General features: G+C 32.4%; 1 protein-coding gene across 1 annotated transcript; it reads right to left on the reverse strand.

The window, feature by feature from the left end:
• Positions 1-243: 243 nt before the first annotated feature.
• On the reverse strand, positions 244-12,369 carry LOC147080126 (uncharacterized). Its single transcript, XM_085960327.1, has 4 exons — positions 12,035-12,369; positions 9,973-10,200; positions 4,587-4,724; positions 244-1,024 (listed from the first exon to the last, which is right to left on the reverse strand). Exons 2-4 carry the CDS (start codon positions 10,156-10,158, stop codon positions 737-739), a joined length of 612 nt encoding a protein of 203 aa, XP_085816453.1. The 5' UTR covers positions 10,159-10,200; positions 12,035-12,369; the 3' UTR covers positions 244-736.
• Positions 12,370-13,112: the final 743 nt, after the last annotated feature.

Below are 13,112 nucleotides of genomic sequence, written 5' to 3' on the forward strand. Positions count from 1 at the left end.
TCCGTGTATAACGGAAGAAATATAACAACTAAAATTACACTTAAATCATCATAATATCCCCAAAACAGTTTTTCGTGATTTACTCAAAACTCAAAAAAGTCTCTAGAGCGGATTCTGTAACTCTACGTTACAATTATGAACAAAGTTTGTTTTTATGTAACTATGTGGAAAAATACATTTTGATATGACCCATTCGGGACAAAAATGCATTTTGATGAAAGCACTTTAAAGAAAAAGTATATTATAATTATCATTTAGCTTTATTATGGTAAAAAATAAAAACAGATTAGTGAACTAACATAAATAATACGAAATCTGATATTACAATAAATAAACAGTAAGCAACTGAATTTGATGAAGTCTAAGTTCTTCATCTAAACAGATATATTGATTTTCCTCTTCATTATTTTAAATGCAGCTGTTATTTTGATGAGTATTGAGGGATGGCAGATTAAAATTTCAAATCATTTATATAAAAACAAAATTTCTAGGTATATCTATTTAAAATAATTGACTTATTATGTTTCACCAGTTTATATCATTTTATGTTTTATCTGGACTTCGAGCTAATGTATTAGCAAACATCGCAGTAAAATGACTTTTCACCAGTATGTGTCATTTTATGCATATTTAGATTAATTTGCAGAATTTTTTTAAAACAAACATCGCATTGATGTGGGTTTCTACCTTAATACGTCTTGTATGATCTAATATGCTAAGACTTCTTACATGAAATTTAGTGATTATTTAGATGATATTTGGATTCAAACACTCCACAACAATCAAAGCAAATAAAGTTACGAGGAAAATATGTAACTCTTCTCAACGTAATTCGAACCTCCTTTCGCAAACATAATTTTTGATGTTCTTGTTTGGTGTTCTGTTCTTCGATAGTTATTTTCGAATGCTGCATCATCATTTTTTTGTTTTTATTGATTGCATGTGCTATTTTGTTGTTACTCGGGTCATTATCAACCGTATCTTTTTTACTCTTACATACTGCAAAACATGTCTGGGTAGAAATCTGCAAAAAGAATAGGTATGTTAAAATATTCAAGGCAATACTATTACAAATCAATAAAATATACGTATGTTCCAGTGTTCCCTAATATAGAACTGATACTATGTCGTTTGTAAAGTGTTTTTTTCTGTTAAAACGATACGTTACACTGCGCACACTCGTTGACATTTATGATCAAAATCTTTTTCTTTATATTTTAAATATGGTGAAAATTACAAATTATTAATATAAGACGTTTACAACATGACATTTAGAAGAAAATGAATATTAATAAAAGAGTATTACATATATAATAAAAAAAGAAAAATTATGACCATTGAAACAGTAGAATAAGTAAACATTAAAAAAATTAAGTAACAAGGAAGACACCGAATGAGCTAAGCAGACCCTATTTTAAGAATTTATAAAACAATGCCCACTTATACACATCCTGACGCAGGTGAAATATGTCAATATCTGAAGTGATTTGGTTCTACAAACTTATTGCCCTCCCAATTGGCATTACCAATAGCAAGGTTAGTTTTGCACCTTGGGAGAAGAACTTGCCCTCGATTCCTAAGATACTTATCAGAGACACACAAACCAATACCACCAAGAAGTGCAGAGTTTTCATTTACGCCGCTAGTAGCTAAAATATGTAGCTAAATAAAGTTCCTTTCTAAACTTTAAGTTACAGTATGTGAGCATACCTAATGATTAGTATACTGCCCCCATAAGCAAAAACACAGCTAATGGGAAAAAGTCAATTTTGAGAAAAGAGCGGTTATCATGTTTTTCATTGCTGCTTCATTAAAAGTTAATCAATTTTAATAAATGTTTCGGTTTATAATAGATTATTTAAAAATTGATATTTTGATAACATAATATTGATTATAAAACTTCACTACTGTCTTTTTATTTATGGTTTTGAATGATATAATGTCAGTTTCATAAGGAAAAAAACAGTAAATATGTTTTTTTGCTTATAATTTAAATTGTAATGAATATTTTTGAAAAATGATATACTTATTTTTTAATGTAATGGTATTTTATTTATTAAATAATATTGGAATGACAATACTTGTCCTTCACGTAGGGTCTACACCAGTGGTTTTTTGGTATTTGTAAAATTGGTTGAATACACATGACTTGTCTTAAATTTCTTTCCTCCCTCAAAAATGATCCATAATGTGTTTTTCTCATGAGATCATATGTGGAATAGTCCTTTTCTGAGAATAAAGTCAATTTAAAGAGTTGGCAACAATCACTGCTGACCTGTTAATTAATATTTAATTACCACATTTAAATATCATGTTAATTATATCTAATGGCCAGTTGCAGTGTCAGCACTAAATGAGTTAATATTGTCCTACTACTGTATACTGTGAAAGATTATTCAGTGTAATGCACTTCATAAAAAACGAATATCGAAGCCAGTTGACAGATGTAAACTTGGAAGCAGCCATTCGGCTCGCATTGGAAAAAAGGAATATAAGGAATAAGACCAGATAGTTAGAAATGTGTTTTATGATGGATTATGATTAAAAAACAAATTTAGTGCTAACAACGGGACTGGCGCGTTTTCAGTAGTTGGCCATTAGATATAATTAACATGATATTTAAATGTAATAATTAAAAAATAATTACCTAGTCATTAACATTTTACTTGCCATTATAATTTCATTGGATTTCGCAGCATTTTGATCAAGTAAATCCAATTGCATACTCTCCAAAACAAGGTTGAGAATCTTTTTTTCACGATTCTTAGTCCAATTTCGAACTTAATCACCTTTGAATCTTAAAATATCGTTAAAAATGTAAGGTGATATGAAATAAGTGAATGATTAATTTGAGGTTATCTCACTATTACCAGTTACATGCGGTATTACGTTTGTGTAAAAATTCTAGAATAATAAACAAAAAAACAGTAAGCCAGCGTTTTTAAGCAAAAAAACACAGCAAATCGATAGATGTGCTGTGTTTTTGCTTATGAATCATTGTTTACTGTTTTGTTGCTTCGAAAAGCCTAACATTTTTGCAAAAGTAACAAACACATTATGATGATTTGTATATTAAAATAAATGATTTTCTGTTTATTTTGTTATGTCATTATGTTCATAATTTTATCTAGTATATCACCTCATACTTACTTTAATTTTTCATTTTTTCCCATTAGCTGTGTTTTTGCTTATGGGGGCAGTATACCTAGCCCTGCAAATTTTCATGAAAAGAACCGCGCTTGAAAAACGCTAATAAATTATTCAAATTTACTCAGAAAAGCTGTTGTCGATTTACGCAACTTATAACTGCATTTTATCGCAAAATTGCGAAAAGCGATTTGACCAAGGCCTGAACAAAAACGATGCATGAGTGCGAGTGAGAAAGTATTCGGCACCCTTATAATCTCTGCGACACGCGCTAGAGTAAGATAAAAGGTCTACCTATTTTTTAGTTAGTTTCTGCGATAATCTGCGAGTTCATGTTGCTAAATTTGCTATTTTTTGTGTTAAACATAAAGTCAGTGGTAAATATGTTTAGTTAATGAAATAGGAAAGGTGGTTCTGCGTGTTGTATTAAAATATGGTAGCCGTACTGATAAGCAAGAAGATGGTATTACGTTTCATAGGTAAGTTGATACATGTTCGTGAGAATTTATTTGTATATTATTATTTATTTTAATATTTTGACCGCTTAAAAATACTATATAACGTAAAAAAATAGAAAATTATATTTTAATTCTGAGCGTCTAGTGCGAGCACTTTGGGCGAGCACTAGCGAAATGGTCTATGGTCTCGAACATTTGTAGGCGAATGCGTTCGCTCGCCCACAAACCAAACGCACGGCACGTAGCTTCATTTAGCAATGCAACGGATGGCGTGTAGATGTATCTATAGTCTATGGATTCGACTCATTTTTGCTTAACGGGTTTGTTAATAAAGAAGATTGCCCACACGGAAAAAAGACCAATCCAGAAGACTCCCTAGAATTCATTACATCCACAAAATGCATCGTTTGGTGCGGTTTACACGCTGGTGGCATCGTCGCACATTTATTCAAAAAATGGGGCCGAAGCTCACGTTAAAGTGAATGCATATCCCTGTCGAACCATGATCAACAATTTATTTTAAATATGGAACCATTCAGAAAACGGTGATTTCAACAGGATGTACTATCCAGTGACCGCAACCATCGCTTATTTAAATCAAGATTTGGCGATAAATTGATTTTGAGAAATGGACTTTTTATTTGGCATACAAGGTTGTGCGATTTGACATCTCTGGATTATTTCCTGTGAGGTTTCGTGAAGTCACTGGTATATGCTGATAAACCAGCAACATTTATTGTATTGGAAGCAAACATTTTCCGTGATAAACAGCCAGCAGTGCTCGAATAAAAGTAGTCAAAATTGGGAGCCTAAAATTTGCTTCATTGAGAATAGCTGTGATGGCCACATGCCCGAAATCATTTACAAATGTTAATGCCATGAAGGTATCGATATTTTGAAAAAAAAATATTTAAATTTAACTTTTACAATTATGTAAAGTTCCATTGGACTTAAAAAAAAAACATTTGTAATTAAACATACCTGGTTTGATGGCGTGTATTTTAGATTAGAGCAGCCAGGTTGAGTTAATTCAGCATTATCTTGGTAGATTGCATTCTCAACAAATTCTCCCTCATCATTATTCTCATACTTAATATTCATCAGACCGTTTTCACGCTTCTGAAAATAACATTATACATAATAAGTAACAGTATCATCATTAAGATAAGCCAGAAAGGGTCTCCCAGAGCTCTTTCTTCAATCAGCAATGTATGACTTAATTTTGCAGGTGAAAGTATAATCACCGAACGACATTCCAATATCATGGGACATCCGACAAAATAGTGCACACTCTTTCTGTCATACTAATTTGTCTTCGTTGAATTAAGAATATATCACAGATGGCTGGGTAAGTTTTTCAAAATGAATTAAGCCTTGCCTGTACCAAACCGTAATTAATAAAAAATATTAATAAAAATATAAATACAACTTGTTCATAAGAGAAAATACCCGCTCTACCGGTGCTTTTCTATCGATTTTTTTTATTTTTCGCGCCATGTTTTGAAATTTTTACCGTGGGTTGCTCTCTTTCTGAAAACGGGACATTTTGGCGTCCCAAAGCTGTGTTTGTGGACAACGGAATAGGCTACCTACCTAAAAACGGGACGGTCTCGTTCACAAGGGGACGTATGGTCACTTTATGAATACCCAGTGATTAATCTTAAAGAATTCTTATTAAACCATGATCTCCTTATTAAGCTTGTCTACGATTATTATAGGTATACGAACGCGACCTAATAATAAAGCGCATTATTAATTAATTATTAATGGTTGTGTGTTTATGAACAAATTTTCCTGTTAATATTACCTAGGATTAAGGGGGGACATTCTCGTCGAAGGTCAAAATTGAGTTTTTATTGTATTTTCAAACCATGATCCTGGACACTCCTTAAACGTTGTAGATAATCTATTTATATAATTGTGAAGCCTTATTATCCTTTATGAGATTTTAAACATTTGCTTAAATAATAAAGTATTTTTGTTACATAAAATAGTATTCTTTTAAACCTCTCGCTCTAATGTTTTAGAATATAGTCATATTTCAGTACATAACTGTGCAGTGGTGTTAAGATTTTTTACATTTATTAATTTTTAAACGCATTTATAAAACCATTAGTATAATTTATTACGAGATAATTTTTGTAAAATATTCACGATAAAAAATTATATTGATAATCTCTGTGATCCCAAATTTGACAAGAATTAGGCATTTTATTATTCAAAAAATCGGCAAGATTAACACATTTGAAGATGATTCTAAAGATACTTATTATAAGCTATGTCTTAGACCATTCAAGTCTGATAAACATCTTCTGAATAATGATTGCTTTATAATAATTATTGACCTAAGAATAAGGTAGTGTTTTTTTGAAATACGCCATTTCTTTTGGCATTCCCCAGTGGTTAAGCTACAACATACGGCCGTAGCCATAAATTGACAAACTATAATTAAAGTAGGGAGTAAAATTATGTTAACGCGCGTGTTTGAACATTTACCTAACCGATTTTTTTTATTTTTTTTTAAACGGTACATGTTCAAACACGCGCGTCAATATCATTTTACTCCCTACTTCAATTATAGTTTGTCAATTTATGGCTACGGCCGTATGTTGTAGCTTAACTACTGGGGAATGACAAAAGAAATGGCGTATTTCAAAAAAACACTACCTTATTCTTAGGTCAATAATTATTATAAAGCAATCATTATTCATAAGATGTTTATCACACTTGAATGGTCAAAAACATAGCTTATAATAAGTATCTTTAGAATCATCTTAAAATGTGTTAATCTTGCCGATTTTTTGAATAATAAAATGCCTAATTCTTGTCAAATGTGGGATCACAGAGATTATCAATATAATTTTTTATCGTGAATATTTTACAAAAAATATCTCGTAATAAATTATACTAATGGTTTTATAAATGCGTTTAAAAAGTAATACATGTAAAAAATCTTAACACCACTGCACAGTTATGTACCGAAATATGACTATATTCTAAAACATTAGAGCGAGCGGTTTAAAAGAATACTATTTTATGTAACAAAAATACTTTATGCAGTCATCAAATGTTTAAAATAACTATAAAGGATAATAAGGCTTCAAAATTATATAAATAGATTATCTACAACGTTTAAGGAGTGTCCAGGATCATGGTTTGAAAATACGATAAAAACTCAATTTTGACCTACGACGAGCACGTGGGCCGTTAAGAGTAGTAATATTGTCGCTATAATTTATATTTTTGGGTTATACCTTCTTCATGATATCGTGCCATATTGTTAATATTCCGTTTTTCTTTTTTCGCATTATTTGAATATCCCGCTTTGGTCTGCGAACCACTGTCATCTATCGGAAACCTCCCCGATGCTTCACTATCGCGTCCACCCGAGACGCATTTCTGTATATTATCGGGAATAAGATCGATTAATTATTCATTTTTAGATTTCTTTTCTGTTTATGTTTATTTCTCCATGCGATCCCTATAATTTAGTTGTAATAAATACGATAACTAATGTTGTATAGCCCTGGGAGGGACTGCGTCTCTTCTACCGCCCGCACTGTGATAAGTTAATTGCTTAGATTATTGATAAGCTCTCCTGTATACGATAGCGTTTAAATATAGAAATATACTGGTCTCAGCTTGGCCCAGGTTGGTTTAGTAACCAATACAACCCTACACACCCTTTAGACGGCTTTCCGATCCTCGGTTTTCATTAATATAAATCCATTCGTAGATACTACTGCCATCTGTTGCTTACTTGGGCAACATAGCGCTTTCCTATGCCAAAAAGTTATCACAGAATACCAGAAAGCTTCACTTTCTCTGGTAAAGGATATACTCGAGGGTTGGCAAGTAGTCAAGACTCCAAAGGTCCAACCAGTGGTTGTCATACTGGTCATCTTTGGCCCCGTAGCCCCTAGCAGAGCTCTGTATAACCCGTGTCGATAGAATTAAATTATGTTATCAATTTTGTTAGACTAAGAGTTAGAAAATATATATTCAACATGCCTATGCCCTAATATAACTAACTTGTATTAATTTAATTTATATTATACCTTTTTTACTAATTAATTTTATACCTAATTTTTACCCTGTATTTCCGTCACCTTATTGTATAATAAACGCCCATCGCGGCAAGCAAACCGAGCGTTTGACCCTTCTACTCAATTTTCGCCCAGTACGTGAGGCCAACAAAGTCAATACGACTTCAGAAACCACGACCCTGAAAGACACGCTAATCGTGTATGAAAACAAGGCGACAGAAATACCTGAGGGCAAGAGAACCTCAGTGACGCCCACGTAATAACCCTTTTACCCAGTTATAATTACAGATCCACAAGCAGAGATGACCAAGGACACAGAAACGACCAGAGGGTCACCCCCAAACGGCAGCTCAATGTTGCGTTTGCGATGTTTGAGCATTTTTATAGTATTTTATTATTATCGTACATAGTACACAGACGAAAATTATAATTATATGACGGTTGGCAGCACTGGTATGGGACCAAATTTATAGTACGCACAAAACGAAAGTCGTAACTCGCAAAGATTGTCGCCAATAAAATCTCTATTCACCACTTAATAAAAATAAAAGATACCTACAGACAGCGTTTGAAAAATCAGTCATTTGTCTTTGATTAAAAAAAATACCTAGTCCATGTTTATATATTATTTTTACAATACTTATTGATTTCGTAAAAGTTCAAGGAAAAACCATCGTATTTACCAGGGTTGGCGAATCTTTTCACGTACGCGTGCCAAAATTTCCCAAATATTTTTTACGGCTGTCGGAGGTACCGAGCAGTCTTTTGTGGAGGAAAAAATAGTGTTTCAAAATTCTATTAAAAATTATGATGTTGTAGAAATCACTAACAGGACATAGCACACATATAGATTTTTTTTTATTACGTCATAGATTTCGGTCCACCAATTTTACCAGAATTGCTACTACAAGATGCACCAAGCTTTTGTTTCTTATTTGGAATAGTCATTTTTTGAGTAGAAATGAATTGTTGACAAAAGCAGCTTTTCTCTGCGATTAAAATAAGTAATTAAAATATTAATTTATCATAGTTCTGTACCTAAAATATTCAGATATAATAGTAAATAGTAGGTAGATATGTACCTTTATAAAACTGTGAACAAACGCATAAGCAATCAAAAAGAAATAATCAATTTGACGAAAGTCTTATTCTTATTATTTATTTATTTAATGATATATCTTTATAAATTCTTATATACCCAGATATATTACTTAAATGGTATTTTGTATGTCTTCAAAAATACATTCTATCCATATTCTGTTATATTCTATTTTATTGATATGTGGCTATTAAAACGACAATTTCTACAGTATACAATATAATATCTTTATTTGACAGATCTAAAATATCGTGTCGCTTTGTGAATTTCATCGCTTAAGAAACAACACCGCGGACGTCAATTAATTAAAATTTTCAGGGGAAACAAAAAACGTCTCAAAAAATTGAAAATTGATACCTTTTAACTTATTTTTTTTGTGAAAAAAAAAATGTTTTTTTTAACTAAACACAAAAAAAATAAATTAAAAGGTATCAATTTTCAATTTTTTGAGACGTTTTTTGTTTCCCCTTAAAATTTTAATTAATTGACTTCCACGGTGTTGTTTCTTAAGCGACGATTTGCTCCTTTTTAATGTGACGAGTTGTCAAAATTAAGTTCACTTATATTTTTAAAATGTGATAAGTACCTACTTACGTCACTTTTGCTTTGTATTATTTAGTTGATGTGAAAACTATGTACCTATAACAATTATGACTTACACGATGTGCGAATTCCCACCCTGATAAAACAATATCGTCCTACAAGAGAATACTGGCAATCATGGCTCCCACATCCTGAACCGGGCCCCCAGGCTAGGATCTTTGGCGGGCCTCCCTACCTATCGTTAAGGATAAAAGCAGTGAGACGCTCCACAGTAGCTTATGTTCACTGTAAAATTAATGTGTATATTTTTAGTGTTTTTTTTTTAATATTTTAATACATCCATTTGAAATATGGAATAGTCGAGTATACATAAATAAAAATTGTATCGTACAAACACATAATTTTAAATAATAACAGGATCGAAGGAAAATAGTACCGGTAGGCGACTTTTTTTACTATTAGAGAGGATTTGTGATGTGTATTTATATGAATTTATCTGGCCCTTCCTGAGTCCGGGCCCCCAGGCTAGAGCCTTGTCGCCCCCCCTTTGTGGGGCCATGCTGGCAATTGTTGTTAACCTTGAAGAATAGTCGTGCTTACTTTTAGAAATTGATTGTGCATTAAATTTGTTAACAAAATTATGGATACCCTCGCCTAAACAAATTAGAAATCTACTTACCTCTTTTAAGGGGACACTTTTGCTGTCGACATCGATATTTTCCTGTTTGACTGACACGTCAAATCGACCTTTGATCTTGAAGTGATTTGGGTCAATCCATTGGTATGCACCGTCGCTGATTACTTCCGCTGTTTCGTCAGATATTTCATCGATTGTTTCAGTTTTCACTTCCATTGTATACGGCATTTGATATCAAAATCCGTCAATAGATTCACGACCACGTGTGCGCTGGGTTGTAGGTTAATTAAGAATGTCATAGACTAAAATGACTACTACCAATCTACCATAGACATCATTACAGTGTTGCCACCTTTTTGTCTTCGAATTATTAAAGCACGCGGTCCAAGAAATTATAATACCTACCTAGTTCGCGGTATTTTGGAGGTCCATTTACCTGGATCACCCAATGTTAAAACTCCAACTTTTTTGTGTGCATTTGTTTGTGCATCGTTAGTTCACGTTTGTGCATGATTTTTTTTCGTTTGTGCACCATAATAACCAAAAAATTCCAATTTCAAATTGGGTGTTCCAGCTAAACGTTGGGTCACCCAATGTTGAAATTTCAACTTTTTTTGAGTGCATTCGTTTGTGCATGCGTTTTTTCGTTTATGCACGCATATTAAGGGGGTTATTCGCATTTCAATTTGGGTGACCCAGCTGAATGCTGGATGTTTGTGTCACTAAACTTGGATTTTCTTCAAAATTTAAATTGTAAAAACTAGTGCGTTGGTAGTGAACGTTAGTGCACGATTCTTTTTTGTCTTTTCACCTGTATTCAGCGCGCTATTTAATTTTTAAGTTTGTATGCAAAACCTGACTGCGTGGGTTTAAAAATATTTTTTTTTATTAAAATCTCTTGTTGCATAGCTGGTGCGCATTTCTGCTTACTTTTTTATTTTTTTCTCATATCGAGCGTGAGTTATTCAATATGAATTATTTGATGAACGTTAAGTAGAACCACCCAACAATTTTTTTTAATTTTTTATTAGGTCACCAATTCTTCTATTATTAGGTTACGTTTGTGCATGTGCTTTTTTTGTTTTCGAGAATATATCGTGAGAGATATTAGTTCTTTAATTCAGTGACTTGAAACTTGAACAATTAAATTTGCTTTAATTTTTTTATGTTAAGTGCATACGATTAGGTATATTTATTTAAATTTTTAACACGATTTTTCAAATTTTTATCTTTTATATTAAGCTAGAAAATTAATTTTGAGTGGCCGTCAAGTTTTAACACCAAACATTTTTTCCGACATTTTTTAAATGCACACCTTTGAGTAATTTAATTATATGATTTTTCATATATTTTTTATTGTTTTTTCATGTAAATTACGCAAAAAATTCGCATTTTTCCATTTTCACTAAGTACCCCGAACAAAAACAACCGCATCCGCGTGGATGGTCTGGTCAAAAGAGTTTCGCATAACAGCCAATACGGCCCCTATCTACCTGTTTTCCATTTATACTAATCCATGATAATCAACATCTTTGTGCTTCAATTTGAAAAGCACCTGTAGGTATATATTTTTATTGGTGCGTCGTCAAAATATACTTTGCAAAGCCATTCGCAACAGTCAAAGCTGTCACCTTTTACTACTCACCACTCCAATGTCACAATATAATAATATTATACCATTTATTGTTAATTTTATCTTACAAATTATTGACGGCATTCACTGTATCCTTAGACCTCGTGCGTTCATAAATGTTTCGTAATGCATTAATTTATGACGAGCAAGCCTTATATCCAACGCTAGTTACTTTAAAAATCCCAATTTTAAGTACGTTTAATAATAAGACAACCAATAAACAAAATTATAAGTAGTTATTATCCTTATCGTCTCGAATGACAGCGTATGAATCATGTATAAATAATAATTATTTTATAATTATAATAATAAATAGTATTTTGTCATATTTTGTCTATGAATATAGGTATATTAAGTTTGTTGTCGTTGCCTATCATACGTCATAATCATCTGTCACATGCGGTGCGCCTTTCATTTTCATGTTTAGGGTACTGGAAATACTATTTAATACAAATTTATCCGTTTATTTACCACATCCCTGCTTAAGCAATTATAGTGGATAATTATTGTTCTCCCTAGAATTTTCCCAGCACCTAGTAACTACATTGAAGTATTCTATGGTAACAATGTCACGATAACGTCGATATTTTTTTCATTTCTTAATACCTATCATTTTCACACCCAGTGCCGTGGTCAATATTGATGGATGAGCCATAATGCACCAGCACCTATGTCACATACGCTCCACGAAAATAACTAGGATGCCATCGGAACTGAGAGAATCATACTCTGTTTAACACTGTCATGAGAGTTGTAGCTCTATAGCACACCGGTCCGCCGCTAGACGTTGGTAGGTGTGTCGCAGTGCATTGCTTGCAAAAAAAAACAAATAATTTTGTATATTATACGATAATTACTTAATAACCAAATTTGCGTACATATATAATTATATGTACGTGTAATATATTTTAGCACCTGCATGAACTTAATAAAACAATGCAGTCAGAATGAAAATAATATATTGACGTGCTCTGATAAACTAGAAGGAGTTAAGACAAGGATCTCTACAAATGTATCAAAGGACCTACCAGACCACCATTAAAAACAAGCAATTAATTTTGGATCCATCTCAAAAACAATTAACTTTGCTGCAAAAGAAATTTCATCATTACATTCATACAATCAATCCGACTGGATTCGAAACCCTTTCGCAACCGATGCCGAAAATTCTATAGAAGCGCTTTCTCTATAAATTTGAGAGGAATTAGTTGAATTGAGAAACGATGGGACATAATCTAAGGATGGGACTCTAAAAACTGAGACTAGACTGAACTAGACTCTACTGTACTTACCTTTTTCAAGTTTCAAGGTGACAATTTATATTACTGCGTTAAACATGACTGACAGCTAAGCTTAATTTTTGGGATTGCCTTCTTGCTGTGCTCGGTCGATAAACTTGGATTACAGGAATTAAATTAAAGCTGACAGTAATGTATGTGCTCTAATAACTTCCAGGTAGACCTCAGTCTCTTCAACTGTTTAGGCATTTACGTTTTAATTTATCAACTTGAACGTGTCTGCCTTTACTGCCTTACCTGTTGGTATTGCA

The sequence above is a fragment of the Rhyacophila brunnea genome, unplaced genomic scaffold (genome assembly GCF_057557595.1).
Source record: "Rhyacophila brunnea isolate RB1 unplaced genomic scaffold, BYU_Rbru_1.0 scaffold_1, whole genome shotgun sequence".
Taxonomy (NCBI): Eukaryota; Metazoa; Arthropoda; class Insecta; order Trichoptera; family Rhyacophilidae; genus Rhyacophila; species Rhyacophila brunnea.

Excerpts from the sequence above, each read along its gene's own strand:
- LOC147080126 (XM_085960327.1), bottom strand. The coding sequence starts at position 10,158 with ATGCCGTATACAATGGAAGTGAAAACTGAAACAATCGATGAAATATCT. Across the intron at positions 4,725-9,972 it reads AAAGTGTCCCCTTAAAAGAG|AAGCGTGAAAACGGTCTGAT; the intron begins GTAAGTAGATTT and ends TGTTATTTTCAG. Across the intron at positions 1,025-4,586 it reads AATACACGCCATCAAACCAG|ATTTCTACCCAGACATGTTT; the intron begins GTATGTTTAATT and ends TTCTTTTTGCAG.